Here is a 23,665-nt window from a genome sequence, read left to right on the forward strand (position 1 = left end):
TTTTTGTGAAACTAGTTGGCAATTATTTCAAATTATTTTAAGCAAAAATTCGCAACATTTTTTTATTGTTCAATATTCCAACGTGTTAAAATGTATAAAACTTTTTATGCATTGATAAAGCACTAAAATAAAACAATTTGATCAGTTTTAAAGGTTTTCAAAATGTTTTATTCTAGTTGGACACAAATTATACGAATTTTGGTTACTCGAATTTTACAGTACATTGAAATGCTTTGCATAATACCAATTACCATTTATTTAATAATAAGTATCTTTCCATAATTAATTTAAACAAATATTTGAATGAAAAACATTGACATCAATAACTTAATGTGGGTGAACCAGCAGGTTATCAAAGTCAACCCGGAATACGTAAACAGACAATTTGAAATCATTTTTGGAAAAATAGCTGTAAGCGAACAATTCTAGGTAAAATCATCCATCTTGTTCTCCATACAACAGTACATGGTTTAAAAATAGTAAACTTGAAAAAAATGTGTTGCGTCTAAAAATATGTAATGATTACTTCGAAATGATTAATGTCACCCCGGTTTACGGTAGTTCATCTTAGAAGCTTTCGATTCACACAAAAGATGTTGAAGTTAGACATGGCACGATGTTTTATCATTTCTTATGAATATTTACATTTGATAGAGGAACCTGACTTCAAATAGCTCATGGGGCCTCGAGGGGTCATAAGCCGGTCCTATGTGCCGCGATGATTTTTTTTTCTGATAAGAGTGCCTTTTTTGTTTTTTTATTAATCTTTTTCGGTCATATTTTGCTTTGTTTCCCTTGTTATTCTACCGTTACGCAGATTGTATGATTTAGGCGCAGTACTTTATTTTTATATACCAGCTTTCCCTTGTGAAGCAGAATAAAATGTCACGCAATCGAGAGAAATAACGCTATTAAATGTATGCAACATTTATTTTTCCCCAAAGGAAAAAATGGATGCAGCAATTTGCGCTTAAGGGCGCAAAACCTAACATAGAAAAGTTGGATTTAACCGTTTCGGGTTCCACTAGTCAGTAACTGACACCAACTTGCTGCCAGTTAGACGATAGATCAAAATCTCTACGTTACTAATAGTTGAATTTATTTCTTTGGTTTAAGACGTTTATATAGCCTTTAAAAACAGTTTAATGTTATTACGTTTTATTTAGCGCAAAGTTCTACTTTATCGATTAGATTGGCTATTTTCGGTAAATTGATGAATAAAGAGAAACCAAAGATATGAAAATTGAAAGACGGATAGGGATTCTAGAGTGAATCAGTTATAAACGGAAAACTAGAGCTTGACTGACTTGTATAACCAGGATCGAAAGAAAAATTTTAAGAATCTTTTCCCATCTGCTTGCTCAAACTACCCGATTCTAACAGTATGGTCGATAAGCAAGCATAACTCATCATGCTTTGCAACCGACGCCAGCAAAAGTTTCTACACCGACGATGGTGAAAGATTGTTTGATCTTGCGATCATTATTCGGCCATGAGTAACATTAAGCCATGTGCGGTGCTTTTATTAGACACCAAATTACTTGTATCGTGCGGTGTCTTATTGTGAACTATTTTGTTGATTTTTGGGTCCGGTCGCACGGAAGCTATGTCGCAACTAATGGCACAACTAACTTGACAGAAATCGGATATTAGCTACTTTTTCATCAACTAATTTCTATGTTGTTATTTTTTAACAACCACAAAGTTCTACTTTATCGATCTTGATAATTATTTTCGACAAATTGAATACTAAGAGAAACGAAAGATATAATTTTGAAGGATATTTTCGGCAAATTGGTGATTAAGAAAGGACAGGTAAGAACATGGAAATGCTGTTAGACTCGGGTGGAACCTCTTACTCCTAGCAAGCAGAAAGTAAAAAAATCTTCACATTTTGTTTCGATCATGTTCACATGAGCTTGCCTCGCACTAGTTTTCTGCTATAAGTTTGCAACTGATTCGTTCTTGAACACCAGCCCGTTTTTTCAGCTCTTTCGTGTCTCTTAGTCATTAATTTTTCGAATATGGTGATCTAAATCATATCTTTCGTTGCTTTTAGTATTCAATTTGCCAAAAATAGTCATCAACGTCGATAGAGTAGAATTTTGCGACAATTAAAAAATGGCTAGAAAGCGGAGCCAAAAACAACAAAATCGATAAAAAATATCTTTTAAGTGAGCCGCCATTTTTGAAAATTGTCTGAATTTTTTATTCAGCAAAATGAGGATTTTTAATTATGTTTTAAAACTTCCTAATCGACTAACAAGCGTATTTTTTTATATTTTTTCATATTTTTTGTTTCTATTGGTATTCAATTTGCCGTAAATAGTCATCAAAATCGATAAAGTAGAACTTTGCGGCAATTAAAGTATAACAACGAAGAAATTTATTGGTGAAAAGATTGCTAGTATCCGGTATGTGGCATCTTAGCTGTGCCATTAGTTGCGATATGGCATCCGTGCGTGCGGAGTCAAAAACAACGAAATCGATAAAGAAGACCTTTTGAGTTAGCCGCCATTTTGAAAATTTTCATGAATTTTTATTCAGCATGATGAGGATTTTGAATTAGGTTTCAAAATTTTCGATTGATTAGCAGGAATAGTTTTTTTTGAAAAGGCTTAAAATTATTATGGTTTGCCAGGAAAAAATATTTAATTTATATCCTGATCTTTTAATTCATTATTTCCCTATAACAAATCTGTAGCTTTGCCCTAGATCGCAAAAAAATTCATATGATTTAAATTATAATAGGCGAGTAGCAGGATCCCATACTTTGGGGCAACATTATGACTAGCATATTATGCTTATAATCTTTAATTGCCGCAAAGTTCTACTTTATCGATTCTAATGACTTTTTCGTCAAACTGAAGAGTGAGAGAAACAAAAGTAATGATTTTGATGTCCACTTTCGGCAAATTGATGACTAAGAGAAACGACAGGTAAGTAAATTGGAAGGCTGTTGGACGAGGGTGAAACGTCTGACTTCTAGCAAGCAGAAGACAAAAGATTCTTCACATTATCTTTCGATTATGCTCACGTGAGCTTGTCTCGCTCTGGTTTTCTGTTATTAGTTTATAACTGATTCGCTCTAGAATACCTGTCCGTTTATTTTTTCAATTTTTTCGTTTCTCTTGGTATTCAATTTCCCGAAAATAGTTATCAAAGTCGATAAAGTAGAGCTTTGCGGCAATTAAAGAATAATTTCGTAGAAATTAGTTGGTGAAAAAGTAGCTAGCATCCAATGTGTCGCAAGTTAGCTGTGCCAGTTGCGACATGACTTCTGTGCGTATGGAACCAAAAACAACGAAATCGATAAAGAAGACCTTTTTGAGTTAGCCGCCATTTTGGAAAATTTTCCTAATTTTTTATTCAGCAAGATGAGAATTTTAAATTAGGTTTTAGGAACTTTCTAATCGACTAGCGCATGATTCCATTTACTGTAGGCGAGTGGCAAGACCATATAGTTTGAGGTAACCTCGTGATTAGCCCACTAAGTTTGGGTGTGGCATCTATTGAACCTCAGTGAAGAATGCAGATTAGCCCGTGGTCCGTGTAAAACGTTCGACGACTTGAAAAGGGACACTGACAATTCCTTAGTGACACCATCGAACAGAAAAAACAACTACTCCAGTTCAAATAACTTTGAAACCATTATCCTACACGCAGAAAAAAGATTTGTAGATTCAATAAAATTATGCATTAAATTCAATAAATTAAATTATTGGTCGGGAGACAATAAAATTATTTATTGAATTCAATAAAATTTATTTATTGTTTCAATAAAACAAAATTATCGTTCCGTTTTTCAATAGTTATTTTATGGAAATTAAAAGAAAATTATTGATACTAAAAATGTATTTATTGAAAGCAAAAATTTGTTGTTGTTCTAATAAAAAAATATTTTCAAACCAATAAGTTTGTTTGTTAAAGTGATAAATGATTGGATTCTCCTTAGTGGAGAAAATTTAGGTAAAAACAATTTTTGCTTCACTGAGCAAAACATTGTTTGAAATCATGTTTGCGCGTGAGGAGCACAAAACCTATAACTAAATTAGTTATGGAAATTGCGTTTCTACTTCGTCACATCAGAATCCGACAATAACTTAGTGACAGGACTAAGCGCTAGCTCAAAAAAACGAAAACACTATTTGTATTTTTGAGCAAGCCCCTAGTCCTACGTGATGTCCCGCAAGAGTCCTGTCATTAAGTTAGTGTCGGATTCTGATGAGACAAGGTCGAAACGCAAATTCCTGCAGCCATACCGAGCTCCAATCGCCATCTAAATTTACCGATGACGAGAAAGGCTCCCACAGTACATTCCAAGGAGCAAAACGGTCGACAAATGCGCCGCAGCAAAACGCCAAACAGGGGTGTGGCCTCTTTTCGAGAGCTGTTGGGATATCACGAGAAAAAAACCAATTTCCCATGGAAAACCGGCCAGAACAGAAGCAAATAATTATGCGAAAAAGGCATCAATTATGCAAATGCCGTCTCATCAATTACTCACTTCCCATCGATTGATCGGTTCGGAATGAGGCAAGAAGTTGCTAAAATCACAACCCTTTTGCGCCAGATTTTTTCCACTTCTTAATCGTACTTTGACCCAATTCTACGAATAAAAGAAACTTGTTTTGAGCCCAAACAGAATCCCTGCTTGCAATTAACGATGAGTTTTTCCTCTCTCGACAAAAGCAGAAATCCCTTTGGCGGCGCGCGCAGCGGTAGCCGCCGTCGGAATCCCACTTGAAAAAAAACATAGGGGCTCCGACTGGAAAGTTCGGCTTTTTTTCTCCCTGCTAGAAACGAGCAAAAAACACCTCCGAATGTTTGCAACTCTTTTGTGCATGCGCCGGACCGTCTGGAAGTTATTCCCCCCGACTATTCCCATCAAAAGTAACCAAACTGATGACGTCTTACCTCCGAAAATTAGGTCACCTTGAAAAGTTCTCAAATTACAACGGAACGTCAAATAGAGATTAAAAAAACTAAACTTACGGTATCGCTTCATCAGACTTTTCTTGTAGGCCGCCCGGCCCTGCCCGCGCGGATGCCCGTCCGAGTCCGGTCCCGCCGAATCGTCCGAATCGCTACCACCGGAATCTCTCCGGGCCCGTCGTTTGATCTTCATCGACAGATCGAGCGGACGGTCACCGTTACCGTCCTCGTCGTCGTCGTCCTCGCCTTCGTCCTCCTCGGACTTGGGATAGTGATCGGTGTCACCACTGACGGCGCCACCAGCCTGACTGTCGCTGTAATCCGAGTCGGGTTCATCACCACGCCGTTCCGACAACCGTCGACGATGCTGCTGGTGGTGGTAGCGGACCTCCGGTTCGTCCTCATGGTGATAAGGGCGACCGTCGGTGGGTCGCCTTTCGGCATAGTCGTCCTCCTCCTGGGTGTGTTGTTGTTCTTGTAATTGTTGTTGTTGGTGGTGATAACGAAGCGCCTGCTGGTGGTGATTGCGATAGTACTGAGCCACGGCCACCTGTTGATCTTCCTCAATCGAGCCACGACGCACCGGGCGTTCTTCTTTGATGTAACGGATGACATTTTCTGTGCGTTCTTGAATCACCGAGGCGATTCGATGCTGGTGATGGGTCGGAGTGACCGGAGGTGTCCGCGAACGGGGCCGATAATGTTCGGTATACGGCTCGGTACCGATCGAAGTCGGGACATAGTGGTCAAACGAGGCTGGTGGCGTGTTGGGGCGTGAATTTGGTTCCCGTTTGTATCTGTAGTGAGGTTCCTCTTCCGAGGGAACCATGTGGAGCGACGATCGACGGATAATGATTCGAGACGGCTGATCGGCGACTGGAACTGCGTGGTGCACTGGGGACGGCGAAGGACTCTGCATCGGCGATGTTGGAGTCCCCGGCGGGGATGGCCCCGGAGGTTCCGTCTGCCCCACAAAGTGGGGTGACATATGCTGCAACATCATCATTGCAGCTCTATTTTCCTGATTCGATCCGGGATTCTCACTGTTATAGTTTCTTCCGAATGTTCTTCTGTATTCACTGAGTAGTTTGTAAATAGTTTTCTTCTCTTTGAACTGACACTTTGCACTATTGTTTCCAACAACTTGTTTTTTTTTCAACGATTTCCAACAAAGAATAAATTTTCACTAGAGGCTTTTCAATAATTGGCTACAAACATTCTTCTTGGCTTAACTACAAAACACTCTATTTAGGTTATTTTTCTAGGTTGATTAAAGCTGTTCATTTTCCTATAATTTTAATTATGCCTCTGCGATTTACTTTGTTTTTGTGTCAAGTCGATAAATTTCCAATTAGGCAGTGCATTTTCAGCACCCCACTTGCGGTAATTTGTGCGGTGGTGCGTGTTTACCGTTCACACCTTAGCTTTCCTGATTTCCAATAACATTATCATTATTATTATTTTTTATTATTGACGAGCCGGAGGAGCTGCGGCAGCACTTTTCGGTTGTGTCATTTTACGTGATTCGAACTTCCTGGCTGTGTATTTGCTTACTGTTTCAACAATCCCTGAGTCACACAAGCACATTTCTCGCTGCTGCCGGCCGGAAAAAGTAACATTTATCGAAAAAATCGACCAACCCAAAACAAACACGCACACATGCGGAACAGGCCACCCCGAAATAGGCCGCCCGCAAAAAAGGACGAAAATCCTTTTTCCGCGTTTTCACACTGTTTTACACGAGACGAAAACCACTTGCACTGCTGATACTGCTGCTGCTGGTGGTGGTTGCGGAATCAACAAAAGCAGCTCCGAGTTTTCACTTTCAACTTGGCACGCTGCTGCTCAGCAGGCCAAGGATAGCCGACTACCCGCCCGAAATTGGGCGTTCGTTCGGCTCCTAGCAAATTTTCGAGAGCCACCCGAGTGACCCGTCTCGAGAGTCGTGGTAGGGAAAAATGGGAACGGGAAAACGTCGCGCGCGCACTCCTGTTTGTATATGTGTCTGGTGCCCCCCTCGTTTTCACTTTTCCTTTCGGGACACACTCATGCTTGTCCGCCAGAAACCGAACGTCTCTGTCTCTCTCTCTGTCTGTGCTCTGGAGCCACTTTCCACGGGAGGAAAATTTCACTTTTCACTGTGTCCTTACGTGGAACCCGGGTGGGTATGGGGCGGTGTCTACCCGATGTCTACTCCGCACTGTCTCGTTTGGGCTTGGCGCTATCCGCTGTATCGACTGACTCGTGGGTTTGCTTCGAAGGAAAATTCAATTTTCCGGCTCTGTTTGATCTATCGGCTACAGCACTTTCACGGCAATGATTTTTCTTAGAAAAAAAACTTTTGTTTTAACACTTGAGGTAGACTCTTTTGTAACTGCGTTTGAAGTAAGAAACCACTGATTTTTTTTCTTCGTTTCCGGTTGGGGAATAACTTTCGGTCACTTGCTTTTACCAGAAAACACAACTTGCACGAAAAGAAAAACAAAAACGACCGATCACATGTTTCTTCAACTTTGTCCTGCTTCAAAAGTTTCTGTGTACTGTTCTAAAAAGTTTAATGTATTTTCTTTGATAGCAACTGAAGAGGAAAACTATAGATCTATGTATAAAAATCGTCTGGTACAACGATATAAAACAAAACGCGTATTCACACGATCCGTTCTTGAATCGGAATGACGAAACGGTACAAGAAATGACAGCTCTGTGCTCCGACCTTCCTCTACTTTTCCAAAGCAGTCGGTAGCATGAATGCGCGAGAGTACGAATCGCCACCCAACCAAACTGTTCCGACTGCCGAAACAAATCCGAGTACCGAGAGCGAGAGTGAAAAAAGCTATTGAGAGCGAGAGCACGGCACTGTAGAGAGCATATACATACTTTGATGGTGTGTATAGGTATGCCATACAATCCGCAATCCTCGTCCCACGACGGGTGATGCTGTTGAAGTGCATTCTGCACAACGAAAACGCATCGTCTGTGTGTTGGTGTATTAAAAGCGAAACTTTCCGTGCACGTATACGGAAAATTTGCATTCTTTTTCTCGCGCCGCTTCGCTAGTGTGTGCGGTTGCGTTGCATGCTCGGCTCGGGAGAGTGGGTAAACGAAAACGAAAACGCAATCCCTTCTGGTCTGGAAGGGCAGCAGCGAGTGAGGGGTTGGCGGAGAGAGGCTGCCGTGCCGTCCGACGACAATCCGTTCGCGGTTATGCCTGTATGCGCTCGTCGATTGCTTGTCTAATGCCTGCGAGAGAGAGAGAGGAAACCGGGCAGAACAATCGCACAAAGCGGAAAAGCGAAAAACCATGATCTCCGTCACAACACCCCCTGTTTTCCGAGGCAGCAGGAACGTCTCTCGCTGCACTGCTGGCTGGCTGGCTGGCGCGAGTCGCGATTCGGTCGTACGTACCTACATTCACCCAAGTGTTGGTTGTGTAGTAGGCAGTACTACATACAGGCCAGGTTGGTTACCATCGGCAAACGCGTGTGAGGGTTGTAAACATATGATTTGTTCTCTCGTTTGTCAGGCATTGAGCGATGCAGGTTTCAGAGAGAGAGCTTTGCTGCGACTGAGGGGATGATACAGCGATGATTCGATCTGAGAGCGATTGGCTGTTCACAGGAGATCGACCATTTACGGTGCTACAAAAATGTATTATTTGTTAGAATTCTGAAGAAAAAGTTCAAAAGGTCCTGATTATCAATGAGAATCTTTCTTTGTTGATTCTTTCTATGGATTATTACGGCGTCATTATGAAACTTTTCACTAAATTTCCAGTACCGATCAAAAGACAGTTTTTACTAGCATATTGCAGAGTTAAGGGTAAATATTGAAGCGACAGTTATAAACAGAAGCCTAGTCTAGTCTACACATACACACCCAATACATTTGGGGATCCTGGAAAATTGCAGACAATTTTTCTTGTCAATATTAATGTTTGTGGTACATGTGGTATGTAACTAAGCCAACTGTGCAGCGTACAAACAAAAGATGATTCAAAATTAGGCGGCGATCAAATTATTCATTTAATTAATGATTTAATCATTGAATCATTTTTAACCTGGAATAAGGAAGAAACGTGGTGGTTTGATAAATCGTTGGGAGTGATTTGGCTAAGAGGGTTAGTAATGTGAAGCGACAGTTATGCACAGAAGTGATATAAAATAAAAAGAATCACCTTTTTACGTTTCATTGATCCCTTAGAATTATCTTAAAATATTTTATTAGAGCAATGGTAAACATGTCCAGGGAGAAGGGTTCCACATTGATTTTGCTTGTTAACTCAACCGCGGTTCGCTTATAGATTATGCTGGCAATTGGGTTCGAACTTGATTCAGATTTGCCTAAAGCAAAATCCGCTTAAGAATCGACTGAAAATTCGGCCAAAACAGAATGAAACGAATGGAGCCCACAAGTCTAGTTTCAATTACATCACATTAATTTTTATCCCAATTCATAGAGGGCAGAAGGTTCGATTTTATGAATATACACCAATTACCTGTCATGCACGCTTCCAACTACCGAAGACAACAGGTGGGATACCCAGCTTACTTATATCTGAGTCAGCGCGAAGCGAACATAACAAGATAATTTAATTTTGATTAACCCTAGTGCTCAGAAAAATTTAACTCCGGGTAATAGAATCAAAAAAAAAATTCTTGTGTAATACATTCGTTATACATTCGCAAAATACTATTTAAAGTACATTCCTGAGTGTTTGGCTTATGGAACTTATTTCTGATCAACCATTTAATAGCGTTTTTTGCCCAAAATCTGCGGTAAAATATTCACTCGAAAACCGTAAAGTGTAAGATAATAATTTCTTTTAAGATATTTCAGAATCCAAGATCTTCGTTTTAGTGATATAGTTGCAGTGATTAATGCCCTTATAAGCGAGATATTGCAACATTTTCTTGAAAAATATGAAAAACAAGATGAAATGTTAAGCTTATTTTTGCTTACATCTTTACTACAGACCAAAATTATCTACTCGTAATATTCCTGAAGCAATAAGTCGCTGTTTGTAAATGAACCCTAGAACCCCTTTAATAGTAGTAACTGTAATAAACGAGCAAAAATAGGAACCCAGTTCTAAAGTGTATTTCTTTCTAGTTGTGCCTAGTATAGTTATAGTTGAAAAAATATTCTTTTTAAGTTACGATATCTTTCACGATAAGAATATACATGCGTTAATGAATGTTATGTATGTTGACGATTCGAAAAACTTTATCTAATATTTAAAATTAATAAGAATGATAATTAAAAATACATTTAAAATATAACAACTTTTTAATGGTCATCTAAATCCATTGCTCATCAGAGCTGGTAATCCATTTGTGTAGAAAAATATGTTTTACATCACATTGAATTCGAAGTTATTTACTAAATAAGTGAAATTTATGTACTTTTACGTAGCTTTCATTTTTACATTTCTTATAAAAGAGATGTATAGAATTCGCTCAAACTTTCAAGATTTTTTCCGAGGACCGGCGGGCCGAGTCTTATATACCACTCGACTCAGCTCGACGATTTGGGACAATGTCTGTGGGTGTGTCTGTGTGTGTATGTAACGGACAAATTCTCATTCGTGTTTCTCAGCAATGGCTGAACCGATCTTATCCAAACCAATTTTAAATGAAAGGACTAAAAAACAGTAAGAACGCTATTAATTTGTTTTTGATTCTGATGTTTAGTTTCCAAGATATAATGGCGTTTTTTGCAGTTTTTTTGAATAATCTGCCGATATTGACAATATAGATTATGTTTTAGACAGCTTTATTTTTTTAGACAGCTTTAACGAATACCTTTCGAACAAGCTATAGATTGTTGAAATCGGACTATGATCAAAAGAGATATTTAACATTAAATGCGGACGAAAGATTTTTATCATTTCCCATTGCCAGAAATATGACCAAAAACATGTAATCTATTATTAACGCCAAAACGGCTTATTTTAGGTCAATAGTATCTTCGGAGAATTTAATGGAGGCAATATGCCCTTTCTTTTGGTATTGTGCTTTTGCTGATTAATCTCCCTATGAGTGAGATATTTTCACAAATTTTCTTGTAAGTAATTATATCGAAATGATGCCTTCAGCAAATTTGTAGCTCTTACTTTTGCGAATAACTTTACTGAAGACTTCAAATATCTATTTTGAATACTTTAAAAGTTATGGCTTGTTGTTTGTGGATTACTCTTTGTCGCCTATTTATTGTTCAATATAGTAATAATCCATTGAAATAAGCTAAACATTATTTCGATAAATCGAATTTTGTATTTCATTTTACTATCTACAACCGCTAGAAATAATCACCAAACACTTCCAAGTTGTCTGGAAGGAACTTGATAACTTATCAGTGCAAAAATGTTCATTTGAGCGAACCTTCTGACTGCAATTTTTCTAATTGATAACCATCGGATCGATCTGAAACATATCGGAAAATGAAAAGCGAAATAAATGACTCCAAGCAACGGCGTAGCCAAGAGAAGGCTTTGGGGTTTAACACCATACAACCCCCCCACCCCCACCACACCCAAAAAAAATATTGGATTGAAGTTGAAAATTTATTGATGCAGACTGATTTAATTCAATATTACAATAACAATTATCTGATCTGTAGATTGATAACCTGTTGTTGTAAACATCATGAGGACTTTTGATAAATTGTCGGAATGGGGTCCTGATATGTAACTGATCTATTGGTCTTGATTTCACAGTTGTCTAATAGCATCAATATCAAATTACTGCCTGAAAACATTCCAATAGAAAATTCCAGAGTTCTCTAATCAATAATCCTCAGATTTATTTTCAAATTGATCTCGTTTTTGTAGAGATGTACTGTAATAAGGGTCTTTATTTAATAGGAAGAGAAGTTAAAATTGATTTAATGTCTATGAAACATAGAACTGCTCACCAAAAAAATGCATAACTTTCAACATTTGCTAAAAATATTTTTGCCTTTCTTATTCACTCTAAAATTTGTCAATCTAATCCCGACCCCGGAGGGCCGAGTGTCATATGCCAATCGACTCAGTTCGTCGAGATCGGAAAATGTCTGTGTGTGTATATATGTGGAAAAAAATGTGACCTCTGTTTCTCAGAGATGGCTGGACCGATTTGCACAAAGTTAGTCTCTCAAATGAAAAGTACAACCTTCCCATCGGCTGCTGTTGAATTTTTTATTGATTGGACTTCCGGTTCCGGAGTTACGAGTTGAAGAGTGCAATCACACAGCAAATTCCCATATAAACTGAAATGAAAAATGTTCAAAATCAAATTTGTATTTTTGATGCCAAATGACTTTAAAATGCATGAAACATTGAGATGTTTGACAAAAATTGACTTTTTTGGACTTTGGTACATTTTTGCCTTTCTCATATAGAAAGGTTATGCAATCACTCCAAAAATCGTCAATCATACCGGCCCGGAGGGAGTATGCAGTGAGGGGTTGCTACTTTAAAATTAAAACTAGTTTAAAATTTCTTAACAAGTTGAAAATTTTCGGCAGGACCTGGACCTCCCGGATCTTTCTCCATGATCCGCCGCTGGTTTCAAGCGATGTTTCAGTATCACATAGTATCTCAAGATCGTGGTTGTCGATCCATTGTATGTATGTGCAAATCGTACTGAACATGTAATATTCATTTTCACCATTGTATTGAACATAACCAGCCATGGAATCGTAGTCTGGACAAATGAGAAAAGCACAATTGCACCACTAGGTGGATTAAAACAGGTTTTTATTTTGGGAATGCGTCGAGTTGTGATGAAAACGTAATATGATTAATAACGAGGATAACACTTTCTGAATGTAGAGAAAAATTTATTAAAAATGACGATTTACATTCGACTCTAGCAGGTCCTGATCGATTCTGATTGTTGTTGTATGACCAATTATATGTATAGGTCAAATGTTTTTAAAACAGTAATTTAAGGTCAAGATAGCATCATTTTCATCATCATCATCACCGCCAATTTCGGAGGTTTAGTATCTTCAATGAGTTTATAAACGTTAAACAGCGCATCACTTGATAAATGAATTTTGATGGTATATCGTCCTAGAAGTATTTATGGTGAATTTTCTCAGGTTAATATTCATGACTACAATAAAGTCTCAACAAATTTGCTAAAGACACGAACTCTGTTACTATTTTCTAAAAAATTAATTCAGCATAATTTTAAAACTTCAAAAATTACGGTTTCGGAATTATGCCGTTTGGGCAGTAAGATCGATTTTCACCAAAAACCCACCAATTGTAAAATTGGTATTGTAAAAAACGTAAGGGCGATACTTCAATGCTGATAGGTGGGACCGAAAAAGTAAACAATCGCCAAAGGGGCGATACTATCGTTTTGTCAATTTCAATAGCAAACACAAATTTTAATTTAATAATTTCAAATACTTCATGAAGTTTTGGATTTCGATCACTGCATCATGCAATCTAAGATGTAAAAAACACAATAGCTCTTAAATAGGAAATAAAACCAAGACTGGAAATATTCACTGTTGATTTTATTTGAATGGTGTCACTGCTAGTATCGCTTTTTTCAAGAAAAAGCGTTGATTTCTTAGTTCTCAGTTGCGTTGGAAATTTGAGTAAAGTATAAACTTCAAATCGATTCAAAAAAATTTCGATTTTTTTGGCTCAGTAGTCAGTACAATATATAACCCCTTTAGGAAAATTCGGTTTTCCCACCCACAATTCAGATATTTTATTAACAGAGCATTAACAATAATTCGTTGGTATGTCTATTTTATGGGCGATTTTTTCGCATTCCCATTGATTTGGTTTGAGATTTCTAGCACTGATCTTGTCCTATGCTGATTTGAGCGATTCTCTGAGTCCTGCCACTATCCCATGTAGTATGTGTTATCAAAACCATCGCGAAGCATCAAGTTCTAAATGTTCTAAAACGATATAATATCCGAAGAGAGTGATAAGAGTTATAAGAAATGTCTCATCACACTGTTAGGTGGATTAAAAGCGTTTTTTTTTAGAAAATTCGTATCTTCTAAAAGTTATAGTTGAAATAAAATTAAAATAATAGGTGAGTGATGAGCACTCAAACTATAAAAAGAAGTTCAAACAATCGAGTCATTTCGCATTATAATCGGAGTACTGATAATCAAGTCTGGCTTATATTTGGTAAGTCACGTGTGCGTTAGTTTGACGGTGACAATTTCTTTAATCTATTTATATTAAAATTATCGGGCACAATTTATATTAAAATTATAGGGCACAATAGGGAAGAAGCGGACACTTGATCTATGGGGATATTTGATTCCTCTGCCATATCGCATAATCTAAACACAAAAAGTTATCAAAACATAAACGAAAATGACGTATTTGGTAGTTTATGATGCTTAAAAAACAAATCAAATGTATTACAATTGTTTTGGAAAAATTGCATCATATTTTCGAAAATATGGGTTAAAATTCATCTCGAAGATCTTTTTTGCAATTTTTTGAACGATTGTATGAGTTCGTCGAACTAATATTTTATGAATATTTTCAACTACAATTACTTTATAAGGGCTTTTGTCTAGAAAAACACGTTTTTCTAATGAATAGTAATACAAAATAAACTAAATTTCGTTCATCTCATGCAACAGGTACCTTTGATTCCTGTAACACTGGGTAGTCTTGATCCCAATCATTAACTCTCACACACACACTTCCGAAATGTATAGGAATAGAAATAATCACTTACATAAAGTACCTGACAGTATAGATTGAACTAAAATGTTTGTTTCGCGAACAAATGTTGATATAAGTTATTGATAGTTGGAAAAGCCAGTCAAACAGCACTGATTTACCGCAAATATCTGGCTTCACTTTTTACTGCTATTAGAGTTTGTTGTACATCTAAAAAGGTAATCTTATTAGTTATATTGTCAGGTTAGGCTTAACTTTCGTTTCTATTAGTCATAGTGTGCTCTGTTTGTTTAGCCCTAGTAGGCAGGGGATTAAGTTACCACACCTTTTTTACAAAAACTTAATTTTGACATGATTTTCAAAACTGGTCATATTACTGACAGGACATGGTATTCGGATTAACACATTATTCACACCTCTTACAATTCGAATTGACTGCAAAATGACGATTTTGCAATCAAAGTTTTCATTTCATTAAAAAGTTATGTGAAAAAACAAAAGTGAGATCACGTGTACCCACTCTTCCCTATGTTTTAAGTCATGTTAGCAATATTGTTTGCAGGTATTTATTGGTTCGAGATAAAAGTTAAGCAACTGTCAAATTTGATAAACAAAATAGTAATTATAGGGTGCTACAGATATTTTGTACATTCCAAATGCCTTAGTATAGGTTGTAGATCTTATCAAATACAATACAATACAATGTAGTAAAAAACTATTTTGCAGAACTGCGCAAAAAGTCGTTTTTCATTTTTTTCAATTCAGCAATTTTCATTATGTTCCAAGCAAGACTAGGGATTTGCTCAGACACACACAAATAGTGTTTTCGTTTTTGGAGGTAGTGTCAATGCTGTCACTAAGTTAGTGTTGAATTTTTTGATTATAGAGGTTTTAACCTTAGGGTCATTCGCCTCTTTTCGGGTTAGAGAAATCTCTTTTGGAAAAATCTCTAACTCTATGTGCAGAGTTGGGAATCGAACCCTGGTGAGCTATGTACAAGGCAATCGATTTACCAACTACGATATGCCTGTTCAGTGTTGGATTATGATGAGACGAAGTCAAAACGCAAATTCTTTAGTTAATGTTTTTGATAAGGATTTTGGAAATTTTCTCAAAATAATTTGTTCTTCGACGTTATATTCTTATTTCTTCTTATTTCTTTGTAATTTCATTATTGGACTTTTTCTGTAGTCGACTTGTCAGTTCTTAAAAGACACTAGCCTAAACAGTATGCTTTATATTCTCATTCTCAAAGTTTCATTGGAAAGCTAAGAATTTTTTTTAAGTTTTGTGTGGTGGTGAGGGACGACGGGCTATTAAAAAAGTTAAGAGTATCAAGTGACTTTTTGCTGGTAAAGTAGTTCAAAAATAGTGTTTTTCTAGAAGTTTATGATTTTTCGAATTAATAATATGCCACTTAACATTCTCTACAACTTATTTTTGTTTGTACTGAGTCAAAATGTCTCAAACAGGCCACCCTAAATATGATTAAATTACAATTTTGATTTAAGATCCAATTTTTCGGAAGTATTCAACATTGGAAAATCAAGATGAGCCATGCATAAAAAAATATTTATTTGGCCATTATATTGACATTTTAAGTTTTTAGCCCGAGAATTTAAAAAAAAAACTTCGGGCGGCCGAATTAACTGATTTTTTTTCGATTTGGAAGGTTACTATTTTGTATATTTTTAAACAATTGTTTATTACAATATGAAAGCAAAAGGTGTTTTGGCCGTCTTTTTTTAGTTGAAAAAAAAAAACCTTTAACACTTAACAACATGCCGCCGAGGAAAAAATGGCCATTTGGAGCTAAGTTATTCCACGTCAAACGAAACCGCGCACATATTACGAGCAGCTGATTCAAGGCGTAAACAGCTTGCATTCCCGCGACACCGCAAGGACCAATAGATTTTATCCAGCCCCCTGACAAGGACGACGTCTCTGTACAGCCAGCATCACTGCCATGAAAGGCAAAACATTGATTTTGAACCGAATGATTAGAAGCTGTATTTAGTTACAAAATGTCGATTTTCTGAATGATATGATATTAAATCATCCCACAAGATGCAAAACGTCGTGTGGAATGCTTGAATATCGAGCATAGTGCCGAACATAATTCTTTGTTTGGGGCTTTATAGCTATAACGCCCCATATATGTCGGTCGCTGTCAAACTCCATATGATGGTATAGGGTTGCCAGGGATTCAAACGATAATATGAATGGAAGCGCGGCAAGCAAGCGTGAACATTTATTTAGCCTATGACTTTGAATCCAAAGCGATGACATATATATGCATACATTAATCGATTGCAATTAATGCAGGCTACGATTTATGGAAGGAAGCTATCTGAATGAATTATAATTATAATTTTAGCTATTGTGGGATTGATTCTAAAAGTTAGATCAAGTAAACGGAGTGACAGTTATACAGTGTTACCACTTTTAAGTTGATGACCCGCCAGTTTATGTTGATAACCCACCAAAAGCATTTACGCCTCAGATAAATTCAAAAAAGGTAATCGTAATAGATAGAGGGAAGAATTTGCTGCGTATGCCCGAACGTGGTCAATTTCCGAACACCTGGTGAGAAAAAATCCAGATTAAACTGATCGAAAACCTCTAAAATTATTAGATCTTTGAACCTTTGGTCACTAGAAGACAATGTCAAGGACAAATGGCGTTGTCGGCAGTGATTGTGATCCTGATGGCATTTGTATAAACTTTCAATTTCCATACAAAATATCATTGCAAAATATGCGAAATTGAGCGAGTGAAGTGAATCTCCGGAAGCGGCTTTATAAAAAAGTGCAGTGAAAATAATAGCTCAAGATCTACAGGATGAATCGTTTTGAAATTTTGCGCTGGACTTCTTTATATAATTACTAAGGTTGGAAATTTTTCTATTCTTATTTTTCAGTTTATCGTAGTAGTTGAAAGCAAAAAAAACTGATTTTCGCTTAACAAATCGGCCAATGCAAATTAATGATATATGCTAATAATATAAAAAAGGCTGCCGTAATTGTGTTGGAAATTATGTGAAGAAGTGCCGTGCAAAATTTCAAAGTAATTGATCCTTTGGATTTTGAGTTTGATGTACAGACGCTTCCGCAGATTCAATATCACTCGGTCTATTGTAAATACTACTTGTATTCTCTATTGGCTGCCCACAATTGTAAAGTTTTGAAAATGTTTCAAGAAAACGTGAAGTTGTTTTTGATTTCTACTGCAGACACAAGTAGACATTGGCAGAAACAGACTGCATAGGTTGGTCATGGATAATAATGAGATAATTCTACTCTAGAAACAAGTTAATTTATGCCTTTTGAAAAAAAATCGCCATATTTTGTCGTGTGCCTTATGAATCTAAGCATTCCAGCCCATATAATATAAAAATTGATTCAATTGACCATGCAATATATTATATTGCATGGTCAATTGAATCAATTTCTTTTTCAAATAAAAATCATTCGTTATTTGTGACCGCACCCCAAAAGCACAACCGCAAACAGCGAGACCAGCTAGCGCCTCCGACAGTGCAAATACGGAGCTGCACAATTTTTTAATTCTCTCTATTTTGCTTATTTTGCTCTCTCCACACTCCACACACTCTCCCGCTTAGCTTTACTACACTGCGAGCCCCGTACCGAACGCATTCAATTGGATGCACCTTCGTACATTCTTCGTCATTCGGTGACTCGATACTACATTACTTATTACTGACTGTGTACCGAGACCGAATACAGTACGTACATGTGTGTGTGTGTGGCTGTGTAAGCGAGAGATTTGTTGCAATCGAGCAGAACATTGAAAGTGGAATGAAACTGTGTCTGTTGTCCGACGGGGGTGTGGTATGTTGCGGTGGTGCATCTGGAAAGGGATGGGAAGAAGGCGGATACCACACCTCGCACACACTGGCTGTCACCACATCTCACCCGCACGCCCGCCCCCTCAACCACATATCGATGTTCTGATGTTTGTTCGTTTGTTCGACCGTTCATCCGCCGATCGACAGTCCGCCTATCGTCCGGGTAAGGTATGCCGGAGTGTGGGTTTCCCGTGCTATAGAAGAGAATCGAAGAAAGGGAAGTGCCTGTGGCATGTTCGCGTTCTTTCCCGTCTCCGCGGGCGAGGGTTGTTGCGTAAAGGCACATGCGTTCGCTTTGCACTGCACCACCCCCGGATGCTCCACACAAAAAGGGGGATACGAAACTCGCGAAACGAAAGCGAGAGGGAAACGGATTATGTGATAAATGAATCATGTTTTTCGGACTATTTTAATGTTAATTATTTATAGGTTTTTCGTTCTCAGGGCCGGTTGGGGTGGGGATCGGTGTGAGGCGAGAAAATATGCCGATGTAATTTGAGGATACTGGAATCCTGCATTTGCATATGTGGAAAAAGAACGTTTGTTGATATTCGATGGTTTACTTTTTTTTCAACTTCATGTTTCATCGAAGCAACAAGAAACTTAGTTTGATAGCAAGAAGATTAGAAAACTACGCGAGCACGTTGAGGATGTAGTTGAATGTTGTATTTTGAATGTAAAGAGGATTATTCAGCTGCGTTGGTATTGGGCCGGTTTGACGTTTTAATTTGTAGGAAAAGGTACTTTGGGGTAAACCAACAGCTTCTTGGGGGTTTTCCCCTTAGCCAAGAAGTCATGTAAAAATGGAAGATCTCAGTATGTGTACTTTAAACACCAGATATCTCACTAGAGCAGTTTTATGGTTACATACCCTTATACATATACGAAAATATTTAAAACTATGGAAGAAGGTGCTGGCCCAATGTTAGCTTTAATCAATTTTATATAATTGATCTAGCATTCTACAAATCCAAACCACGAAAATCAATGGATCAATAAAATACTGATATATTTGGGCAGCAAGTTTTGAGGTACGTATTCTATTTGAAATTGTTGGCTTTGTGTTGTAATGACCTACATTATGTACTTACTTTCCCCTTGGGAGATAAAGTTAGACAGATGCTGGTACGTACCTGAAAAGAAAAAAAAAATCAATTAAATTACTTTTACCAACAATTTGATAGGGGGAGGAAAAACTTTTTAGCTTTTTAGGTTACCACCGAAAATTCATTTTGTTTCCGGAAAATCTCAACGCCCGCCTTCGATAATGATTTGAGGAGGTTTTCCGACTTGTCTCACAATTAGTTAACGCACCAAGGGAGGACGCCAACGAAATCTGATCTGCTTCCACGTAGGCCGTAGAACTTCCTCCTCTTCGTTCGGTAGGATGTACAATCAAGGCTTCTCTTTCTACCCACTCCTACAACAGGTTATTGGGGTGTAACCTTGAAAGTTAAAACCCCTGCGTTTCCCGGTGAAGGACGGTAGGGTGGAGAAAACGCTTCACTGTCACATTGATATCCGAATTTTGAGACTTTAAAGGACGTCTATGGTCTACTGGACAAAGATTTTACACACACATACATATTTACAACTTTTAACATAGTTGTTACAAAGAATTTTCACACAAATGTAGTCAAAAAATTAAGACGATTTAATAGTTTTACTTTTAATGTTTTAGGTTTCATAGTTTTTCAAAGTCAACAGATTCTACAGCTTTTACAGATTGTACAAATTTGGCAGCTTTTAGAGGTTTTCCAAATTGAAAGATTTTATGGATTTAGCATATTTACAGATTTTTATGGATATTTACAGATTTTGCAGATTTAACTGATTTGTCTGATTTTGCAGATTTTGAGAATTTTGCAGATTTTATGGATTTTATATTTATAAATTTAAAGGATTTTATGGATCTTAAATATTTTGCTGATTTTACATCACCGATTTTATATATTTTTCAAATTTCACAATGGATTTCACAGATTCATAAAAAAATCCAAATCGTATAAATTTTACAAATTTTACAAAATTTCTACAAATTTAAAATGCAAGTTTATGAAAATTTTACAAAAATTCAAGGAATTTTACAAATGTTTAACAATAATTTACAAGAATTTGACAAAACTTTTTCAAAAAAATTTCATGAATTTAAATTTTCGCAGATTTGAAGCTAATTTTTCAAAAAAATGCGAAAATTTTGCAAAACAAGTACAAGAATACTACAAAATTATTTTTAAAATATTTCGAAACCTTTATCAAAAATATCATAAAAAAATATTTTACAATTACTTTACGTTTTACAAAAAATTTATAAAACATTTAAAAAAAACTTGCAAAACAATTTTCAAGCATTTTTCAAAAATTTTACAAAAGATTTACGTAAATTTGACAAACATTTTATAAAAATTTACAAGATTTTTACAAACAAAATACAAAATTTTGCAAAATTTTCCAAATTTTACGGAATTTTTCAAATATTAACGGAATCTTTAAAAATTTACGATTTTTTACAAATTTGACGAAATTTTTCAAACTAGGCGAAAGTTTCCAAATTTTACGAAATTTTTCAAATGTAACGAAATTTTCCAAATTTTATAAATATTTACAAATTCCAAGAAATCTTATTTTACGCAAATTTGCAAATTTAATGCAATTTTTCTCATTTAATGTAATTTTTCAAATTCTGCAAAATCATCAAATTTTCGAAATATTAAAAAATTTCGCAAAATTTTACGATACTTAACGAAATTTAACGAATTTTTTCGAAGTTTCAGGAAATTTGTCGATATTTTAGGCAATTTTACGAAACTTTGCTAAATTTTACGAAACTTCACGAAACCTAACAAAATTGTACGAACTTTCACAGCATTACACGAAATTTATCAAAGTTCTAATTTCTCGAAATTTTACATAATTATGCTAAATTTCACGAAATTTTATAAAATTTTGCGAAATTTCACAGATTGCACGAAATTTTGCGATAGCTTAGGAAATTTCACACAAGATTTTACGAATTACCCCAAAATTTTATAAAATTTTACGAAATTTAACAAAATTTCACGAAATTTAACAAAATTTCACGAAATTTCACAAAATATTGCGAAATATCAGGATTTACGGAGATTTGCAAAATTTTACGAAATTTAACGAAATTGTGCGAAATTTAACGGAAGTTTGCGAAACTTTTCGAAATTTTACGAAAGCGCGAATTTGCTAATTTAAGAAAATTTTACAAATTCTAGGAAATTTTGCAAATTGAAATTGCACAAATTTTGATACTATTTCCCAAAATTTGAAAAATTTGAAAGTTTTCCTAAAAATTTTTCAAATTTTAGGAAATTTTTCAAATTTTGGGAAATAGTATCAAAATTCGGGCAATTTCCTAAAATTTGAAAATTTTTCCAGAATTTGAAAAATTTAATTAAATTTCAAACTTTAGGATATTTTAAAATTATTTTAAAAAAATTATAAATTAGGAAATTTTACAAATTTAGGAAATTTTAGAAATTTTAAGTAAGTTACGAAATTTAAGGAAATTTTCCAAATTTTTGGAAATTTACCAAATTTTACAAATTTTAGGAAATTTTACTTATGTTAGGAAATTTTACAAATTTTTGAAAATTTTATAAATTTTAAGAAATTTTAAGAAATTTTAAGAAATTTTAAAAATTTTGGAATATTTTAGAAAATTTCACAAATTTTAGAAAATTTTACAAATTTTGGAATATTTAACAAATTTTTACGATTTCGGGAAATTTTTCAAATTCCGATAATTTTGCAAATTTTAGGAAATTTTACAAATTTTGGGAAATTTTGCAAATTTTAGGAATATTTTATAATTTGTTACATTTTCTTAACAAATTTTAGGAAAATTTACAAGTTTTAAGAAATGTTACCTACAAGTTTTAGGAAATTTCACAATTTTTTACAAATTTTAGGGAATTTTACAAATCTTGGGAAATTTACAAATCTTAGAAAATTTTACAAATTTTAGGAAATTTCACAAATTTTTGAGAAAGTTTACAAATTTTAGGAAATTTTACAAATTTTAGGAAATTTTACAAATATTAATATTAAAATTTTACAAATTTAAAGAAATTTTACAAATTTTAGAAAATTACGCAAATTTTAAATATTGAAATACAAATTTTGGAAAAATTGTACAAATTTTAGAAAATTTCACAATTTTTTCAACTTATAGGAAATTTTTCAAATTTTAGGAAATTTTACAAATTTTAAGGAATTTTACAAATTTTAGAAAATTTTACAAATTTTAGGAAATTTTGCAAATTTTTGTTAATTTTACAAATTTAAAAAAATGTTACAAATTTGAAAACTTGTATTATTGTATAATGTAAAAAAAAAAATTTGGCCAATTGCGCGAAATTTTACATTTTTTTTCGCGAAATGTTGCGCAATTTTACGAGAATTTCCTATTTTACGAAATATTAACACGAAATTTTATTCAAAGTTCAAAATTTTGGGAAATTTTTCAAATGTTAGGAAATTTTACAAATTTTAGAAAATTTTACAAATTTTAGGAAATTTCGCAAATTTTAGGATATTCAACAAATTTTAGGAAATGCGAAGCTTTGCGGGAAATTTTACGCGAAATGTTGCGCAATTTTAAGCGAATTTCGTATTTACGCGTAAATTTACGAAATTTCACGAAATTTTTCGCCAAATTTTACAAAACTTCACGCGAAATTGAACGAAATTTTACAAAAGTTTAGGGGTTAGATACCTCCAAAAGTCTTTTTTTTTTTCAGATTTTGGGAAATTTTACAAATTTTGAGAAATTTTTACAATTACGAAGTTCAGGAAATTTCCCAAATTTTTGGAAATTGAACAATTTTTAGAAAATTTTACAAAGTTTAGAAATTTTAGGAAATTTTACAAATTTTTGGAAATTTTACAAATTTTTGGAAATTTTACAAATTTTAGGAAAGTATCCAAATTTTAGGAAATTTTACAAATTTAAGGAAATTCTACAAATTTTAGGATATTTTTCAAATTTAAGGAAATTGTACAAATTATAGGAAATTTTACAAATTTTAGGAAATTTTACCAATTTTAGGAAATTTCGCAAATTTTAGGAAATTTTACAAATTTTGGGAATTTTTTTCAAATTTTGGGAAATTTTACAAATTTTAGGAAATTATCCAAATTTTAGGAAGTTATCCAAATTTTTGGAAATTATATAAATT

At 35.1% G+C, this 23,665-nt stretch overlaps 1 protein-coding gene across 2 annotated transcripts in view; it reads right to left on the reverse strand.

Annotated features, from left to right (window-relative positions):
• Positions 1 to 23,665, reverse strand: part of LOC131690020 (ecdysone-induced protein 74EF-like) — a 164,415-nt gene that overhangs the window by 72,471 nt on the left and 68,279 nt on the right. Inside the window, exon 1 of one of the 2 annotated variants that reach the window (XM_058975458.1) lies at positions 4,996 to 7,667. The exons of the other annotated variant lie outside the window; for it this stretch is intronic. Coding sequence (XP_058831441.1) covers positions 4,996 to 5,941 — 946 coding nt within the window. The 5' untranslated portion in view covers positions 5,942 to 7,667. Of the gene's footprint in view, positions 1 to 4,995; positions 7,668 to 23,665 lie in introns of those variants that run through there. 2 annotated transcript variants of the gene reach the window in all.

This window comes from Topomyia yanbarensis, chromosome 3, assembly GCF_030247195.1.
Source record: "Topomyia yanbarensis strain Yona2022 chromosome 3, ASM3024719v1, whole genome shotgun sequence".
NCBI classification, from domain to species: domain Eukaryota; kingdom Metazoa; phylum Arthropoda; class Insecta; order Diptera; family Culicidae; genus Topomyia; species Topomyia yanbarensis.